At 39.7% G+C, this 16954-nt stretch overlaps 2 protein-coding genes and 2 non-coding genes across 4 annotated transcripts in view; all 4 read right to left on the bottom strand.

The window, feature by feature from the left end:
* Positions 1-4069, bottom strand: part of LOC108228919 (deoxyribonuclease gamma-like) — a 9847-nt gene extending 5778 nt beyond the window's left edge. The window contains exons 1-3 of the mRNA XM_037976893.1: positions 3119-4069; positions 1098-1323; positions 304-392 (exon numbers count right to left, since the gene is read on the bottom strand). Of these exons, the coding sequence (XP_037832821.1) occupies positions 304-392; positions 1098-1253 (245 nt within the window). The 5' untranslated portion in view covers positions 1254-1323; positions 3119-4069. The remainder of the gene's footprint in view (positions 1-303; positions 393-1097; positions 1324-3118) is intronic.
* Positions 4070-4223: 154 nt separating this feature from the next.
* rpl10 (ribosomal protein L10) lies at positions 4224-8571 on the bottom strand. The gene is made up of 6 exons (XM_017438362.3): positions 8468-8571; positions 7497-7555; positions 6400-6507; positions 4926-5064; positions 4689-4851; positions 4224-4438 (listed from the first exon to the last, which is right to left on the bottom strand). Exons 1-6 carry the CDS (start codon positions 8488-8490, stop codon positions 4283-4285), a joined length of 648 nt encoding a protein of 215 aa, XP_017293851.1. The 5' UTR covers positions 8491-8571; the 3' UTR covers positions 4224-4282.
* Positions 4513-4645, bottom strand: LOC112451547. The gene has a single exon (XR_003040382.1). It is a non-coding gene; the product is annotated as a small nucleolar RNA SNORA70 (small nucleolar RNA).
* LOC112451548 lies at positions 6586-6718 on the bottom strand. The gene has a single exon (XR_003040383.1). It is a non-coding gene; the product is annotated as a small nucleolar RNA SNORA70 (small nucleolar RNA).
* Positions 8572-16954: the final 8383 nt, after the last annotated feature.

Here is a 16954-nt window from a genome sequence, read left to right as displayed (position 1 = left end):
ACTGATGTGACATCATCAGGCACGTTAGATGCTTTGGTCCCAGTTTAAACAACCATCTTATCCTCAATTATTGTGACCCGTTATGTTCAGGGGGCGTGGCCAGATGGGGACCACCGATGATCTTGGAAAGCCATAAATATTTAGGGATCTACAACAGTTTAAAAGCAGTTTTGCATATTTTGTTGCACTTCTGCATAGAGAAACCATCAAATGCCACACACTGGAATTTAAAATTCAAATGAATTATCTGGGATGTAGTCGCAGTTGATGGAAACATCGATGTGTGAATAAATGAAGCGTCACCTTCGAATAGTTTGGAGCAGTTGCGGCACGGCCTTCCCTTTACTGTCTCTCACCTCCTGAAGCAAGCAAATGTCACAGCGAGTGATGATCTGAAACAAAAACCAACAGATGAGTTTCATGTTTGTGTGGCTGATAAGAAACCTTCCCGTTCCTCCCTGTGGTTTGGGCCTCAAAACGTTCTTTTTTTACATTTTTCTCTGCAGTATAAAACATAAGAAAAGCACAATAAATGTAATATTTAAGGTACAGTGATGAGTGGCAGGAAAAACAGCAGGAAAAATAGGTTTTATTTGTTGTCTCTACTTTTGTTTTTACCATTTCTTTAATCAGCACCAATTAAAAACAACAATCTACCCTCTAACTGTATGATAATACAATCAGAACTAAAAAAATACTCTGTTTTTATCAAATAATAGTCACCCCATTAGCTTCAAACCACCCATTTTTATTTGACATTAACACCCTTTTAAATACATCTTATAAATGTCAAGTAATTAAGTAATAATTCAGGTTATTAATCGAAAAGACAATCAGTAAATTGATGCCAGCAGTTTGAACAACTTTTAACGGATAATAACAGATATTTAATCACTTCTGCAGTCGTGAACAAAGGTTGTTTCTGCTCTTATTGTGAAGTCCAGAGAAAAACGCGATGTTCTTCCTTTATTTATCGTCTTGCTTCAGTCCTGAAATACGTCACCTGATCTGCACGGTTTCATGTTTTCCTGACATTTGATTTTAAACATTTATCTTCTGTCCGACCTGATAAAAGAGTAAAATGTTGACATTCTTACTTTGGCCAGAGTCTGCATGACGTCGCTCTTCTTGGACTTTGATTCTCCGAAGTGATGAAGGTTGAAGGCGCAGATTCTGAACTCTGACCCCCCCTGGACGTGGCTCACACCCAGGAGGAAGGAGAGGAGGAGGAGGAGGAGGGAGACGGTCGTCATGGCCTCAGAGAATAAATGAAAGCAGCTTCTCGGTCTGCTGAAGGAGCTGAACTGTTTCCTCTTTCTGTTCCTGAAGATAAAGGACAGGAAGTAGAGCCAAACAAAGCAGTCGGTTCGGCTCTTATTGTTGCCAACACTCTGTTACTCTTCAGTCTATCGTTTTTCATTTGTTTGAACTTCTTTAAAGATTTCAGTCTTGTGGTAATGAGTCATCTACGAAAGATTAGCTGGGAGTAAACATTAACTGGAGATAAATTTAATCACATTTTTCTGTTCCGGTTTCTGTTTCTGAGCAGCTCAGCTCCCACAGTAAAGCTCCAGCTTCAGGACATGAACATTTTAGTAAAAAAATGTCTTCTTGTTGATATAAAGTGGCAGAAAAACATCAGTTTTATCTGATTTTATGTGTCGCTGCTGCAGCTGGAAGGAGATAAACTTCCAGAGAAGAGACACGATAACTGTCCACGATCCAAAATACCCAAAAACTTCACTTTATTATTAGTTTTAACCTGATGAGCTGAGATTTTAAAAGTAAAAACAGAAGATTTTGTTTACGTTTAATAGTTTGAATGATTGTTTTTTATTCCACAGAGCAAAATCATCTGATTTACTCTGAAAGTTTGTGAAAACTTTTTACACAAACAGACTTTAATGTTGTCAGAATATCAGAAAAAGTCAAATAAACCCAGAAACTTTAATGGAGGGTTGAAGGGTTTTAATTTATGAGTTAAATTTGAGAAAACAAACTCCTTTTTTCCTGCAGACCCATTAATCTTCATGTCAACAAGTTTAACTCATTTAATACTTCAAGGCGAGTGAAGTATTTACATATTACTTCATATTTAATAGGATTAATTCCCTAATTAAAAGCATTTAAGTCAGATTAGAGAAGTACTTGTATGCAAAAGGATTAGATTTACTTTTAAATACAACATTTCACCCCTTTTTAGAACTAATTAAGCAACACGACTGAGCAGAAATGTAAAGTTTTTTCATGTGCAGACAAGTCCTTTGTGGGTTTTATCAAGGGAATATTTTACATTTTACAGAATGTTGCATGATTTCTTTAAAATGATCCAGATGAAAGATAAAAAACAACAACGAGGATAAAAAAATAGTTTGTTTTTCTGCTTTTTCTTCAAGTTTTGGTACGAACACAACTGTTTGTTTCACTTTAACGCAGCATTTATGCAAAGAAATTTAAATCTATTAAACTTTGCTCGAGGTAATTTTAATAATATATCACATTTAAAACTGCTAAAGCTTGCAGCAGCACGTTATCATGAATAACAACAGTAAAAGTTGATAATAAAACTGCTCAAAGAAAAGAAAAATGATTTAGGATGTTGGAGAGAGAAAGCAGTTGTAATATGATGCAACTATTTGTATTTCAGAGTAAAATAAACAGTTTTTAAAGCACATTAACAGAGATCAGGTCTGCTCAGAAAACCTCATCAAAACCTGACTTCACTACAAAAAACTCCAGAATCTGCAGCTGGATTTCTGTCTGTTTCCCATGAGAGCCTAATTATACACTCTGTGTGTGTGTGTGTGTGTGTGTGTGTGTGTGTGTGTGAGAGAGAGAAACGTCCCATTTCTGCTTATTGTTCCTGTTTATTAGAAACTTGTCACAGTTTATCGCCTCCTAAAGCCATCAGTGAGTTCTTGTCGCCTCCGACAGACAAACCTCCAGCTGGATGTGTGTTTTCCTTCCTGTCGTTCTTCTTCTCTGGTTTTTTTTTTTGTTTGTTTTATTTTCCAGCTCAGGTTTTTCACCCTCAGAAACAAAAACTCCTCCCAGACCTTCAGGGATCAGGTAACACGGCGCCCCTGCTTCTGATAAAAACAAACTAAAACAAACTCACCGGCTGTTGGGAGCCTGGACTCTGCGGGGTGTGAGTGTGTGTGTTGAAGCTCGGCGCTGGGCAGCAGCTAAATCAGTTTCCTGTGGGTGGGACTAAAATCAGCCGAAGCTGCAGCTGCTGGAAAGCTTCTGCTGCTGACAGCTCCACAGACACACTCCGAAGTCCTGAATTAAAACACACAAAAACAACAGCCAGTGTGTGTGTGTGTGTTGTTATTATTCAGCCTTATTGAAGCTTGTCCTCTTTTAAATTTATATTTATTAATAAAAATATTATTATACATACATTTTATTTAGTTAAACTGAAGACTGGCTGTCATTATTCAGGGAGACGGGCTTTTAACTTTTATATTTCAATAAAATATACAGCATTTATGTTAACCAAAAAGTTATTATTTTATATTTATGGGGTTCTGATTCCACATAGCTAAAAAAAAATTGCACAAAAAAATAAAAAGTTTGAGATTCTGGAGGATAAGACGGTGTGATTTAGGGGGGCCATTAAGGTTTTAGGGGTGCCCATCGCCCCCCCTGGGCCCCCTCTTGGTGGCGCCCCTGTTGTAAAGTGTTTTATTTCATGTTAAAAATAAAATCAGTGTAATCTCCATATTTGCTCGGTTTCCCCAGACAAGACGGAAATAAATGGTTTAAAAGAAATGTCTCGTATCAAGCAGTTAACTCCTCTTTTAATCCTAAATAAATGACTTTAAACTTACTTTACTTTAAATAAACCATCTGCTTAAAAGATTTTATCCAGTTACAACAAATGTAAAATGTTTGAGGTCCAAGTAAAGGTGTGTTTATAACTCTGACCCGTGACCTGCTTTTATTTCTCATACTTTATTTGTTTCACTTCCATTTAAATTCAGAGGGGATTCCTAAACATTAACTGAAAATAAAACTAATCCAAGTAGGATTCAGCTGAACGCTGAAATATTTCCATGTATAAACCAACTTATCCTCAGCGTTACTTTGATCCACAGAGCTTCCACCTATGAAATGATGGACGTTTATTCCTGAGAGAAATATTTAATCTGAACATTTGATGCATCGTGTCAAGAATCTTGGTTAAGTCTGGACAGAAAATAAAGTCAATAACAGCAACATGTTTGTACTCAAATCCACTTTTATTGGTGTGAGCGCTCGCAGGAAGTCTGCGGCGTGCTCAGTTGGCGTGCAGGGCCTTCCAGCGGGACAGAGGACCCCTGCTGGGGATGTACTTCACCCCGCAGCCATCAGAAATCAGACGCTTCTCGGCCATCATGTCGTCGAAGTCACAGGCGTTGAACTTGGAGAAGCCGTACTTCTTGGAAATGTGGATCTGGAGACGAGAACGTTCACAGGACGTCACCGCAGGCTCTCAAACTCAATCATTACAAACTTTAAACGTCAAAGTTTTGTCTCAGTGGTCCCTTAAAGCACCCAGCACCTCCCAGCTGAGGACATACACAACCACAGAGTCGCTGTCTGCAGCCTTTGCACACCAGAACCGCACCGCAGCGGGACCGGTCGGCTTAATAAGCTGCAGATCCGGACCCCCTCTCCCTGACTGACGTGTCGGGTTCGGTTACCTTCTGGCGGCCGGGGAACTTGAACTTGGCTCTGCGCAGAGCCTCGACCACGTGCTCCTTGTTCTGGGCCTTGGTACGCACGGACATGATCACCTGGCCGATGTGCACACGGGCCACGGTGCCCTGGGGTTTCCCAAAGGCACCTCGCATTCCAGTCTGGAGCCTGAGGAGCACCGAGGAGTTTCAACAATTGAAGGGAAACATTTAAATCTGAACCCACGTCTGACGGCCTCTCACCTGTCGGCTCCAGCGCAGGATAACATTTTGTTGATGCGGATGACGTGGAAGGGATGCAGACGCATGCGGATGTGGAAGCCATCTTTTCCGCAGGTCTTCACCATGTACTTGTTAGCACAGATACGAGCAGCTTCCAGAGCTGCAGAGGAGAAAAGCAGCAGAACTGTCAGGTTTTTAAAAAGCAACGTTTCAGCCTCCGTTTGATTGCTTCTAAACTGACATTCATGAGCATTTCTGGATTGTCCCTGGTCTGCAGCTCTCCTCACATGTTTTGCAGACACAAAGTGTTTGTCGATGCGTTTATGTTCCATGATTACACTGCAGGACGTGCAAAACAGCTGCAGCTGGGGAGGAAACTGGTTTGCTGAAATCTTTGTGGGCAAATGTGAAGCATTAGCGCACATTTTGGCTTCGGTCGCTGCTCCTGCACGCTCCCGGCATTCTGATGTTAACAGGAAGTGACGTCACGTGTCTTCTTCCTGAGCTATTTGGGGTTATTTTGTATTCCACGCTACACAAACCCACAAAGAAGAGACTAGACCGCAGAAACGGTGGCGAATCACTTCAGAAACAATAAATATTGGGTTAAAGTTGCGATTTTGCGGTGTTTGCTTGATTTTGCGTTAATAGTTGCGATCGCAACATCGCGAAATCTTGGAGGGTCTGATTTCTGCCGTACGTCAACCTCCTCATAAATCTGCAGGAAACATCTCAGGAGTCGTGATGAGCTTTTCATCCCCGTTCTGTGTGGAGAAACTTTCTCCCGCCGCCAGTCGAAGGATCAGAACAAGTTAACACCTTAAATTAAAGGTTCTTCTCCTTCACTGGGATTTTTATAGCCAACCAATCAACATAAGGACAAATATCTAACCTGAAATTGTGTTTTTTGATATTTAAACAAAACTTGTTTCCACACCAGGACGATTTACAAAGCTGGACATTTAAATGCTGAACCTCAGTTCCTCTTCATGTTCACGTTTCAGGTTTAAATTCTGTAACTCACTGTAAAACCTACAACATGCAAGCAAAACGGAGGCACAATTTCCTCTTTGAACTTTTATTTTGAAAATACAGTTTACCTCAGATTTGTTTTGACCAACATCTTATTTTCCTCCACAATGTAACTGACAGTAACATGCACGTTTTATTTTTTAAATACCTACCACATGTTTAATGTTTATTTAAATTATGCAAAATGTGCAGATTTTACTGCAGATTTCAGGTTTTGTTCACTGTTTGGCTCTGTTTTATTTGTTTCTTTCTGCTGAATCTGTAGTCATCGACTCTCCTATTTGGTATTTCTGATCATCCTACACTATAAGCTGCACATTCAGAGAAGATATCGCTTTATTATTAACTTTATTTATATTTCAGCTGCATACAAGTAAATATCCATGCATCGTTAGAGCCAACAGGGCTTCATTTTGACTTAATGAGGGGAAATAGATCCTAAACGTGCCTCCTGCCTTCTTACCTTCTGAGGACAGCTGCTCGTACTCATCAGAGACCATGTGGGCGCACAGAGGGAACTCATCGACCTTGGCCTTCTTCCTGCCCAAGTCAAAGATCCTGATCTTTGGATCTGTGAAGACGACCACAACATTTGGGTTAAAGGTTTGAAACTCTTGTGTAACGCACTTCAACATGAAGACATAGGTAATTTTGTCTCAGTGGTCCCTTAAAGCACCCAGCACCTCCCAGCTGAGGACATACACAACCACAGAGTCGCTGTCTGCAGCCTTTGCACACCAGAACCGCACCGCAGCGAGACCGGTCGGCTTAATAAGCTGCAGATTACTTTATCAAAACACCTGACAGGTTTCCTGCCAACTAAAACCTTTTTCAGAAACAACTATAATGGTTTCACCAATCTGCTAAAACATGTTTTAACTAACTTTAAATATACCCAGAATGAAAATAAACCTGCATCAGACTGAACAGGATAAGGTGGATCAAAAGACTTGGTTTTCTATGTTTATTATGGCTTTAAACCTTTTGCATCAAAATGAAGTCAGTATATTAAAAATACAGACTTAATTTATTACCCTGAACCCCCAGTCTGAGTGACATTTGACAAGACGTTAATTTTAAATCAGTTCTTGGCACATTATAAGCCGAGAAGGCAAAAACTCGTTCACTGATGTCCTGAACAGACTGTCGTCTCCGTCTTTTATTCTTATGTTTTGTGAGCTCGCCCTCACTCATCTTTTTACAACAAACTCCAGGCCTCGACGCGCCGCCGTCCTGGAAGTTTTAGGTTTTTTTGCTCCAACGCACCCGATTCAAACGGTTCAATTACCTCCTCAACAAATCATCAAGTTCTCCAGCAGCACGTCATTTAAAGCAGGTGTTTTAAAGGAAGAACATCTAAAACATGCAGGAGAGCGACCACCCAGTCCTCTGTTACTGAAGCAGGTTAGACTTCTGCTGTTTAAACATTTAATGAGTTACAGAAACGTCATGGAGGTTTCTGCACCGGCGACAGGACGGACATGTTGATCTGAACGAAGCTGCGGTCACGACCGATCTACCTGACATCAGGTCCGAGGACAAAGAGCTTAAATATCTTACCAGGAACACCCCTGCAGAAGCGAGACTTGGGGTAAGGCTTGTTCTTGCAGTAACGGTAACTGGAAGAGAGAAAACGTCTCGCTTAGTCTCTTTAATCAATGCAGCTTTATTTCTTTTTTCCTAAAGAATCACAATCTCACATTAAGGAACAGATGTAAAAACAAAATACTGAAGGATTTCTATCAATATTGTTTTCTGACAAAATATTCCTCATGTTTTTTGGCATGAAAACCTAATGTAAATATTGTAGATTAAGTCACTTAATGCATATCTCATGTTGTCATCAGGAAGAACACAAATTTGCAAATTATACTAGTGCAAAAACTCATTTGTTTGTTTTGTTAATTAGACAATAAACGAGAATAGGTGACTATGTAACTATTGTATTTTTAGAAAGCAGTTTAGTAACTTTTATTTTAACTTATTATCTGGTATATTACATAAAATAATGCAATTTATAGGCCAAAAAGACATAAGTGGCTCCAAATTAAAGCATTACAGTTAAGCATAAAACCAAGGTTTGTATTATTTCATCTGAGTTTATTTCATTTTTTAAAGGATTATTTAACTTTTTAAGTTGGGTCAATTAGCTCCAGGACTGGAAAAGTTTCGTTTTTATACATCTTTATCTAAATAAAGCCCTGTCATAACGAAATATGAAGACAAAACATTGTTTTTTTAACTTATCTTACATGTAGAGGTAGATTAGTTTGGTAGCTAAATGCTAAGGAGCTAGCATTTAGCTCAACAAGCTAACGCTACGTGCGACTAGCATTATATAAAGGGCTGCTGATTACTACAAGGCTTTATTGGGACTAAAAGTTTTCAGAGAAAGTGTTTTTGGTTTAATCCTGACAGTAAATCTGTGTTAAGGCCTGCCGGTGCTGCTTCGCGGTGCACATGGAGCGGACACGGAGCCGCTGCCATTTTCCCGACTTCGCTCCGGTTTGTCTGAGAGCTACGGGACTTACCAGCGGGCGGGTCGGCGGCCCATGGCGACAATCTGAAAATTCACAAACGAAAACACGTTATTCGGCTTGAATCGGGGGTAAGTTTGGGGAAATGTGACACTAAATTAGCCGGTTTCACGAACAGCGCGGAAAATCTCGCTGCCACCACGCACTCACCTAATGGAGGAAAGGAAGAAGAATTCACTTCCGCTTCGTCATGAGGACGGAGGTCGACGGAGATTTATTTTTTTTAACAAAACGTTTTTATTTATTTATTTTTCTCCCTTCGGTGTTTGTTTTATATTAGGACTAATAAAAAATATTTCAAAATTGTTAAATATTGCGATAAGCATTAATTTACAACAGTTACGTTGCTCAGTTGAATGCTGGGAAATGTAGTTTTTCAAAATAAAACCGCAGGACAGCCTGGAGTGTAAATTAAAATGTTCTGGGATTGCTGGAAACGAATAAATAATAAATGTTATGTCATTTTCTATTAAATTAAATTGACTAATACATAAAGCACATTAAAAACAACCAAAGTGGGCCAAACTGCTGAAATAAACTCATAAAACAATGAACATGAATAGCTCAAAACATCTGAATCAATTAAAACTGAAAAAGAGAGGGTAGAACACAAACTTTAAAACAAATAGAATGCTAGATAAATAAATGCTTTTATGTTCTTTATTTGTTTTTGTTATGGTGTGGTTTTATGTCTTTTATCATGTTTTTTCTGTTTCATGTGGCTGCTGTTACAGCTTTATTTAGTTTTTTATCATTATTATTTATTTTTATTTACAGCACCTTGGACCTTTGTGGTTGTTTTTAAGTGCTGTATAAAAACAAGTTGGATTGGATTGGAATAAATGACAAAATTAGCTGAAATAATTAAAATGCCCAAACTATTAAATGCAAAAAAATGCACAAATAAACACACAAAGAAATTAAAAACTGTAGAACTGCAATATATATTTTGTTATTGTTTTTTCCTTTTTTTCTTTCTTAGGCAGTTTATTTTTTTTTTATTTTAAATGATGTGATTTGTGGTTGTATATTAATAAGCGGTTATGTAGGTGGCACAAGTTTGCACAATCTTATCAAAATTCCCTTTAATACACATAATAAGTGTGAAATATGTGGTTTTTAAAGCAATTCATTTTCACCTAACTCTAATTATGCCCAGTCAAACATAAAAATGTGACAACAAAACAGCATAATCCACAAAATGACCCCAAAACTAGTTACTTTATATTTTGCCCTGTATGGTATAAATGGGTATTTTTAAGCCATTTCTGTTTTTAGTTTCAGGCTCAGTGAATATATCTTCACCAACACACATTTTTTGAATATAAGTGCACTAATTGTTTTATGTTTTTCTTTTCCCATGACATAAAAAGTTTATTAAAACCAGCAGATGATGCAGACAGTTCTGAAAACCGACCAGTAGGGGGCAGTATTGCACCACCAAATTAAACGCCTGCTGTTACAGCCTTTTTACTCATTTTTAAAAAAAGAGCAATGAGCTCATATCTTAGGCCTTGTAAATGAAGATCAAATGTTTCAGAAATCGGAGGAATCTTAACTTCGATCTCTAACGTCGTTTATCGAAACAGAAACCAGCGAAGGGCCACCTGAAGGCTGTTTCTGCTCAAGTCCTCACGTCTTTGGGTTTGATTCGAGTCAGAAGACTTTGATAAGGGAAAGCAGCCTCTTTGCTGAGACTCAAACGCAGATTTCTGCATCAGGACAGACTTTGAACTCTGACTCGGATTCCTGCGCAGCCTCAAGCGAAGGTCAGCTGTCAGCTCCGTATCTATCCGGCCTCCTTCTGTTTTGTCTGATTCCCCCACAAGAGCTTTCCTGTCTCCGAGCCGAAGGCCAGCGATGACGGTGTCACAATGGAAAGGGAACAAGGACCAAAAAAGGTCCTGGAATACGTGCCTGTTTCTGGTGACCGATGACAGAGAGACAGACGCTCGCACTAAAACCCAACAGAAACAGACAAGGTTTAAAAGCGGAGCAAGTTTTTCCATTTCGATACAGACTGTTTGTTTTATAACCAGGACATTTGGCCGTGACTTAAAAGTGTTTGACAGATCTGGAAATGTTCTCTTTTTAACCAAAGGTTTGATGTGAAATGTGACTCCGAAGTCCAAGAGGAACGTCTTTGATCTCATTGTTTGCTTAATCCATACAAGAATCAATGTGTGAGTCTGCGAGCCACAACCAGAAGGTTTTACAAAGTGGGAGAGCAGTTTGTGGGCTTCTCATTTCAGAAACACAACACTGCACTTCACATGAAACAAGGCCTTTTTTAGTTCCTTCGGTTTCTCCACTTCATTCCTTTAATTTCACAGCAGATTCTTGCAGAAAAGTCTGTTCTTTTCACTGCTTCGGGGATTTAATTTTCAGTTTTGTTTTGCAAAGCAGGGCAATCCAAACATTTAAACCCAAAGAACCCAACAGATTCCTGGTAAACCAGCATCAAATTATGACTCTGAAAGTAAATTTATTGAGGAATTTGTTGATTTGTTCATTGAGGTTGACACGACCAAGTCCTACAGTTTTCTGACATTGTAATTTAAAGTTACCCAACTCATAAAAGAGAGAGAGAGAAGTTTGTAAACTTTTAGAAAACCAAGACTACCATTTCACTTGAAAAAAAGCCTTTTTTAATCATTTTCTTTCTCTGTTTGTTAAGGTCACTTCTTCCTGCTCTGTTCCTCTTTTTATCCAGTTGATTAAACAATTGAAAAACAATAAATAAATAAATCGGAAAAAGGTGATGACCCTTTAAAAATGAGACGCGTGGTGGCAGGATGGAGCTGGAGGATGGATCCTGGTTTGGAGTCATGGTGAAGACGGAGCTGAGCCAGGGGTGTCCAATCCTGGTCCTGGAGGGCCACCATCCTGCATGTTTTCCTTGTTTCTCTGCTCCAACACACCTGATTCAGAGGTTAAATCACCTCTTCTTGTTCTGCAGAAGCCTGTTAATCACCCATTGATGTAAATCAGGTGTGTTGGAGCAGAGGAACAAGGACAACATGCAGGATGGTGGCTCTCCAGGACCAGGATTGGAGACCCCTGGTTTAAAGGGTTTAGTTGTTTTGGTCAAAACTTGTAAATGATGAGGTGTGAAAGCACTCAGAAATTGTGCCTCTCAGCTACTACCACACCAAACTTTAGCTCAATATCGTCCATTTTTAGCCATTTTTGTGTTGGCTAATACCAATAAGCTCTGGTAACCACCTTGATTTAGGGTAGGGGTCTCCAATCCTGGTCCTCAGGGCCACCATCCTGCATGTTTTCCTTGTTTCTCTGCTCCAACTCACTTGATTCAGAGGTTAAATCACCTCTTCATGTTCTGCAGAAGCCTGTTAATCACCTATTGATGTAAATCAGGTGTTGGAGCAGAGAAACAAGTAAAACCTGCAGGATGGAGGCCCTCCAGGACCAGGATTGGAGACTCCTGAGCTGAGCTGAAAGGTGAAGCTCTCAGTTTGGTCCGTCTACGTTCCAGTTCTCACCTGGGGTCATCAGGTGTGGATGAGAAGTGCCTCCTCTGTATGGTGGCTCAGCCTTAGATATAAGGGTGGAGCTGCTGCTCCTCTGCATCAGAAGGAGTCAGCTGAGGTGGTTTGAGTGTCTGATTACATCTCCTGTAGCTGAGAACCAGAGCGGTTATCATCCAGGATGTCTCTGTACATTGCTGTGATCATCTTTCCATCGACCCTAACTAGTCTCTCTGTTCCTGCTGCCGAAAAACATCCCCACAGCATGATGCTGCCACCGCCGAGCTTCACTGTGGGAGTGATAATGGTCAGGTAATGAATGGTAATGAACGTTTCTCATGGTCCGAGAGTCCTTCAGATGTCTTTTTACCATCTGACCTCTCTACCATAGAGGCCTGATTGGAGCTGCAGAAATGGTTGACCTTCTGTAAGGTTCTCCTCTCTCCACAGACCAACGCTGGAGTCAGAACGACCATCACCTCCCTGACTTACCCCGGTCACGCAGACTGGTCAGGCGGGCAGCTCCAGGAAAAGTCCTGGTGGTTCCAAACATCTTCCATTCATGGATGATGTTGCAGACATGATTTTGTACCGTTCCCCAGACGCCTTGGACTCCATTTTTGCTCTGACGTGCTCCATCATCAACAGGAAGCCCTCCCTGTGTGTCGGCTCACCTTCAGAGAAGATACTCCAGAGGAAGCAGGTCCACATCATCCATCTCAGTCCAGTCCAGCACCCCAAACCTTCTCATCACTTTCCTCCTGTATCCCTACAAACATCTGCTTCTCCATCTGGTCCTAAGCTGGTCAGGATGTTCACTCAACTGAGTCTTCTCAGCTCCAAGCCATGAAACTTCAATCTTCAGATCAATTCAACCTTCCTCTACCTTAAATAATCCTATAAACTCATTTTGTTGTGGTGTGGTCCCGGCTGACAGATGACAAATTGCAGGTTTTTAAATTTAACACTAGTTCTGATTACCTAAAGCTGGGAAACTCGACATGTTTCTTTTATATTGATTTCTTACGGCTTAAAACAGGCTCAACTCTGCGTCCATCTTTTTAAATCCACTCTGTGACTCATTGTTTTATTTGGTTTTCCCGCTGAACTGAGTCGACTGCTTTATGACTTATATCTGCAGAGATCTCAGAAATGTTAGTGTTAGTGTCATGAGACGTAAATGTGAAACACTTTGAGATGACGAAACTCAGAACAATGACTTCTGTGTGGGTTTGCTGCTCTGCAACCTGAAAACAGGAATAATAACATGCGTTCAATGGCTGACTATGCCAGCCACACCCTCACACACACACACACACACACACACATATATATATATATATATACACACAGCCATATTTCTTAGCTGCTTACACACATTTCCTGAAAACCTATGCTAACACAAACCATGTTGCTGAACTCTAAACCAAAACTTCAACATTTAAATATTAACATAAATGTGTTTTGTTCCTAGAAAGAAGGTGGGACGCATCAAATTATGTGTTTATCATTTCGATTTCAACACACACACACACACACACATTTACAAATGCATACAGTCACACATCCATCCGTGTATCTGTGAGCAGTTTTTTACGATGCAGAAAGGGTGTGTTCGTTAACACCCAGCGAAGTGGTGACAGAGAGGAAGTGTGTGTGGGAGGTGCTGTCCGAGACGCAAGAGTCAGGGCCAGCTTCACGTTTAAAGATCAGTCTCTCATCGTTCGAGTTCTGAGGAATTAAAACAAAAAAACTGGAGAACCTGGTGAAGCTGAGAACTTACACCCAGTTTAATAATAAACCGTAATAATTATATATACCAATAAGCTTCTCTGAGCTGTTGGGAATCCTTTTAGAAACCAATATTTGAATAAAAAAGAACCAGTTTTTTAAAGTGAACCAAATCATTTAATCGGATCGACAGAATGAATTAAAATATGTTGATTGAAGGTTTTAAAGCTGGAACAGAGAGATAAGAAATAAAAGCAACAGAGGAGTGATCTCCGCGTGGCTCTGTGCTGCAGGTTCTGTTTACATTTTATTCATACTCTGCTCAAAACAACAACCCGGCTTCCTGGTTACCGATCGACACGTCCCCTGCAGGACGGAGTGTTTGTGTTCATAAACATCGCAGACACCCACCTTAGATCAGGGACAAAGGAGAGTCACTCAAAGGTTATGTTTAAATTTATCCCATTATTGGTTTAAAGAGAAAAAAAGCTTAGATTGGGGTCAAGATCAGGTTAAGATCTTTGTGTCCTTCTACAGAATCAGTGATGTCTGCAGTGACAGTAAAAGCATCTCTTGTCTTAAAGATGATGTTGTCCTCGTTCCAACGTTCGTCCCTTCGTTCTGATTATAAACCAGCTTCTCTCGGGTCCCGACTGTTGGAGTTTCCAAAATGTCATTAACTGTTCCTGAGGGAGGGAGAAGTTCCTCGTGTGGAAACTTAGCAGGGATTTTACTCATTTTAGATCCTAGTTACCACTTTGCTACTTTTAGCTTTTAGCTGGTGCTCGTTTAGCTTTACCAACTCAGTTTCAGCTTCTTCAGCATTCAGCAGCTTTCAGCAGCTTACAGAAGTCAATCAACAGTTATTCAGCACCTTTCAGCAGTCATTCAGCAGCTTAAGCAGTCATTTAGCAGCTTTAGCAGTCATTCAGCAGCTTTCAGCAGTCATTCAGCAGTCATTCAACAGCTTTAGCAGTCATTCAGCAGTCATTTAGCAGCTTTAGCAGTCATTCAGCAGCTTTCAGCAGTCATTCAGCAGTCATTCAACAGCTTTAGCAGTCATTCAGCAGTCATTTAGCAGCTTTAGCAGTCATTCAGCAGCTTTCAGCAGTCATTCAGCAGTCATTCAACAGCTTTAGCAGTCATTCAGCAGTCATTTAGCAGCTTTAGCAGTCATTCAGCAGCTTTCAGCAGTCATTCAGCAGTCATTCAACAGCTTTAGCAGTCATTCAGCAGTCATTTAGCAGCTTTAGCAGTCATTCAGCAGCTTTCAGCAGTCATTCAGCAGTCATTCAACAGCTTTAGCAGTCATTCAGCAGTCATTTAGCAGCTTTAGCAGTCATTCAGCAGCTTTCAGCAGTCATTCAGCAGTCATTCAACAGCTTTAGCAGTCATTCAGCAGTCATTTAGCAGCTTTAGCAGTCATTCAGCAGCTTTCAGCAGTCATTCAGCAGTCATTCAACAGCTTTAGCAGTCATTCAGCAGTCATTTAGCAGCTTTAGCAGTCATTCAGCAGCTTTCAGCAGTCATTCAGCAGTCATTCAACAGCTTTAGCAGTCATTCAGCAGTCATTTAGCAGCTTTAGCAGCTTTCAGCGCTCTGTAGTGTCACAGAAAACCCTCCTTGCGTCTCTACAATGTCTTTGTTGTTTGACTTTTCTGTGAAGCTAAATTTAGAAAAGCTGTTTTAAATTTTTTACAAAGTTTGGTTTAAAATCAGCCGTTTATTCTTTAAAATATCACAATAAAAGCTCTTTTTTTCCCCCTCAGAGCCGATTGAGTAACTCTGAGATGTTTCTGCTGACTGAGCGTTTCAGCCCAAATTATTGGCTGGAAGTGAAATCAAAATGTTGCCACGGAAACTAAAAGTGTGGAAAACACAAACAACCAAATCTGACTCATTCCTCCGTGCCATCCTCCTTATCATTTCTCTGTTCAGCCTTTCCTACGGAGGCCTCACATCAGCTAAAGAAAACAAAACAGCCGAAGTCAATCAGAAATGACTTCTTTTATCATTTATATATAAATACAGTAAATATATATAAAACAAGCAGAGATTCGGCCCTAATATTTAAAACAAGTGGAATGTTAGCAAAACTTTAGCTAAATGCTAAAAAATTAATTTGCTAAAAATTAAATTTAGAATAAATGTAGCTAAAAATTAAAGCCAGTAAAACAGCAGTTAAAAGCTAAAATGTGCAAAACAGTAGCTAAAAGCAAAAACAAACAAAAAATAGTAGCTAAAACCTCAAATTAATGCATTAGTAGCTCAAAGCTAAGATTAACAAAACAGTAACTAAAACTAAAATTAGTAAAACAATAGCCAAAAGCTAAGGATAACAAAACAGAAGCTAAAAGATAAAATTAGCAACATAGTGGCTAAAAACTAAAGTTAGCCTAACAGAAGCTAAAGGCAATGATTGACAAAACAGTAGCTAAAAACTAAAATTAGCAAAACAATAGCCAAAAGCTAAGGATACCAAAACAGTAGCTAAAAGATAAAATTAGCAAACCAGTGGCTAAAAACTAAAGTTAGCCTAACAGAAGCTAAAAGCAATGATTAACAAAACAGTAGCTAAAAACTAAAATTAGCAAAACAAAAGTCAAAAGCTAAGGATAACCAAACTGTAGCTGAAAGATAAAATTAGCATCACAGTGGCTAAAAAGTAAAATTAGCATAACATAAGCTAAAAGCTAATAGTACCACAACTGCACTTAAATCTAAAATTAGCAGAACAGTAGCTAAAACCTGAAGTTAGCTAAGTGAAAACGTAAAAGCTAAAATTAGCTATCAGTACAAATCTCAATTTCTTTCAGTGAAAATATAAATTTATCTAAAGTTATGAGTTTTAAAAAGTATTAAAGTTACAAACAGTAAATATTTTAGCTCCCGTCTTCAACGTTTTGATGCCTGAATGGTTTAAAACAGCCGAAGAAGCTGAAAAACGTACAGAAGAAACTTCAAACAGGAAAACAAAGCAGCGCAAACTCACAGAATAACAGTTAAATTGTGATTAAACCTATAAGCCGATGTCAGCTGCTGCGTTAACGTTTGACACGTCCTGATTTCTGCTTTCTGGACATTTAACTCGTAGAATCGTCCTTGTCTCTCCTCCTGACTCTCAGCTCGTCTTGTCTCTGCAGGTCTGTGTGTCAGACCCGAATGCTTCGGTTATGAGATCATATGATGTCATGCAGTTTCTGCAGCAGCAGCCCGGTGTGTGTGTGTGTGTGTGTGTGTGTGTGTGTGTGTGTGTGTGTGT

This window comes from Kryptolebias marmoratus, linkage group LG8 (genome assembly GCF_001649575.2).
Source record: "Kryptolebias marmoratus isolate JLee-2015 linkage group LG8, ASM164957v2, whole genome shotgun sequence".
Lineage (NCBI taxonomy): Eukaryota > Metazoa > Chordata > Actinopteri > Cyprinodontiformes > Rivulidae > Kryptolebias > Kryptolebias marmoratus.
This window is presented reverse-complemented; position numbering and strand designations above follow the sequence as displayed.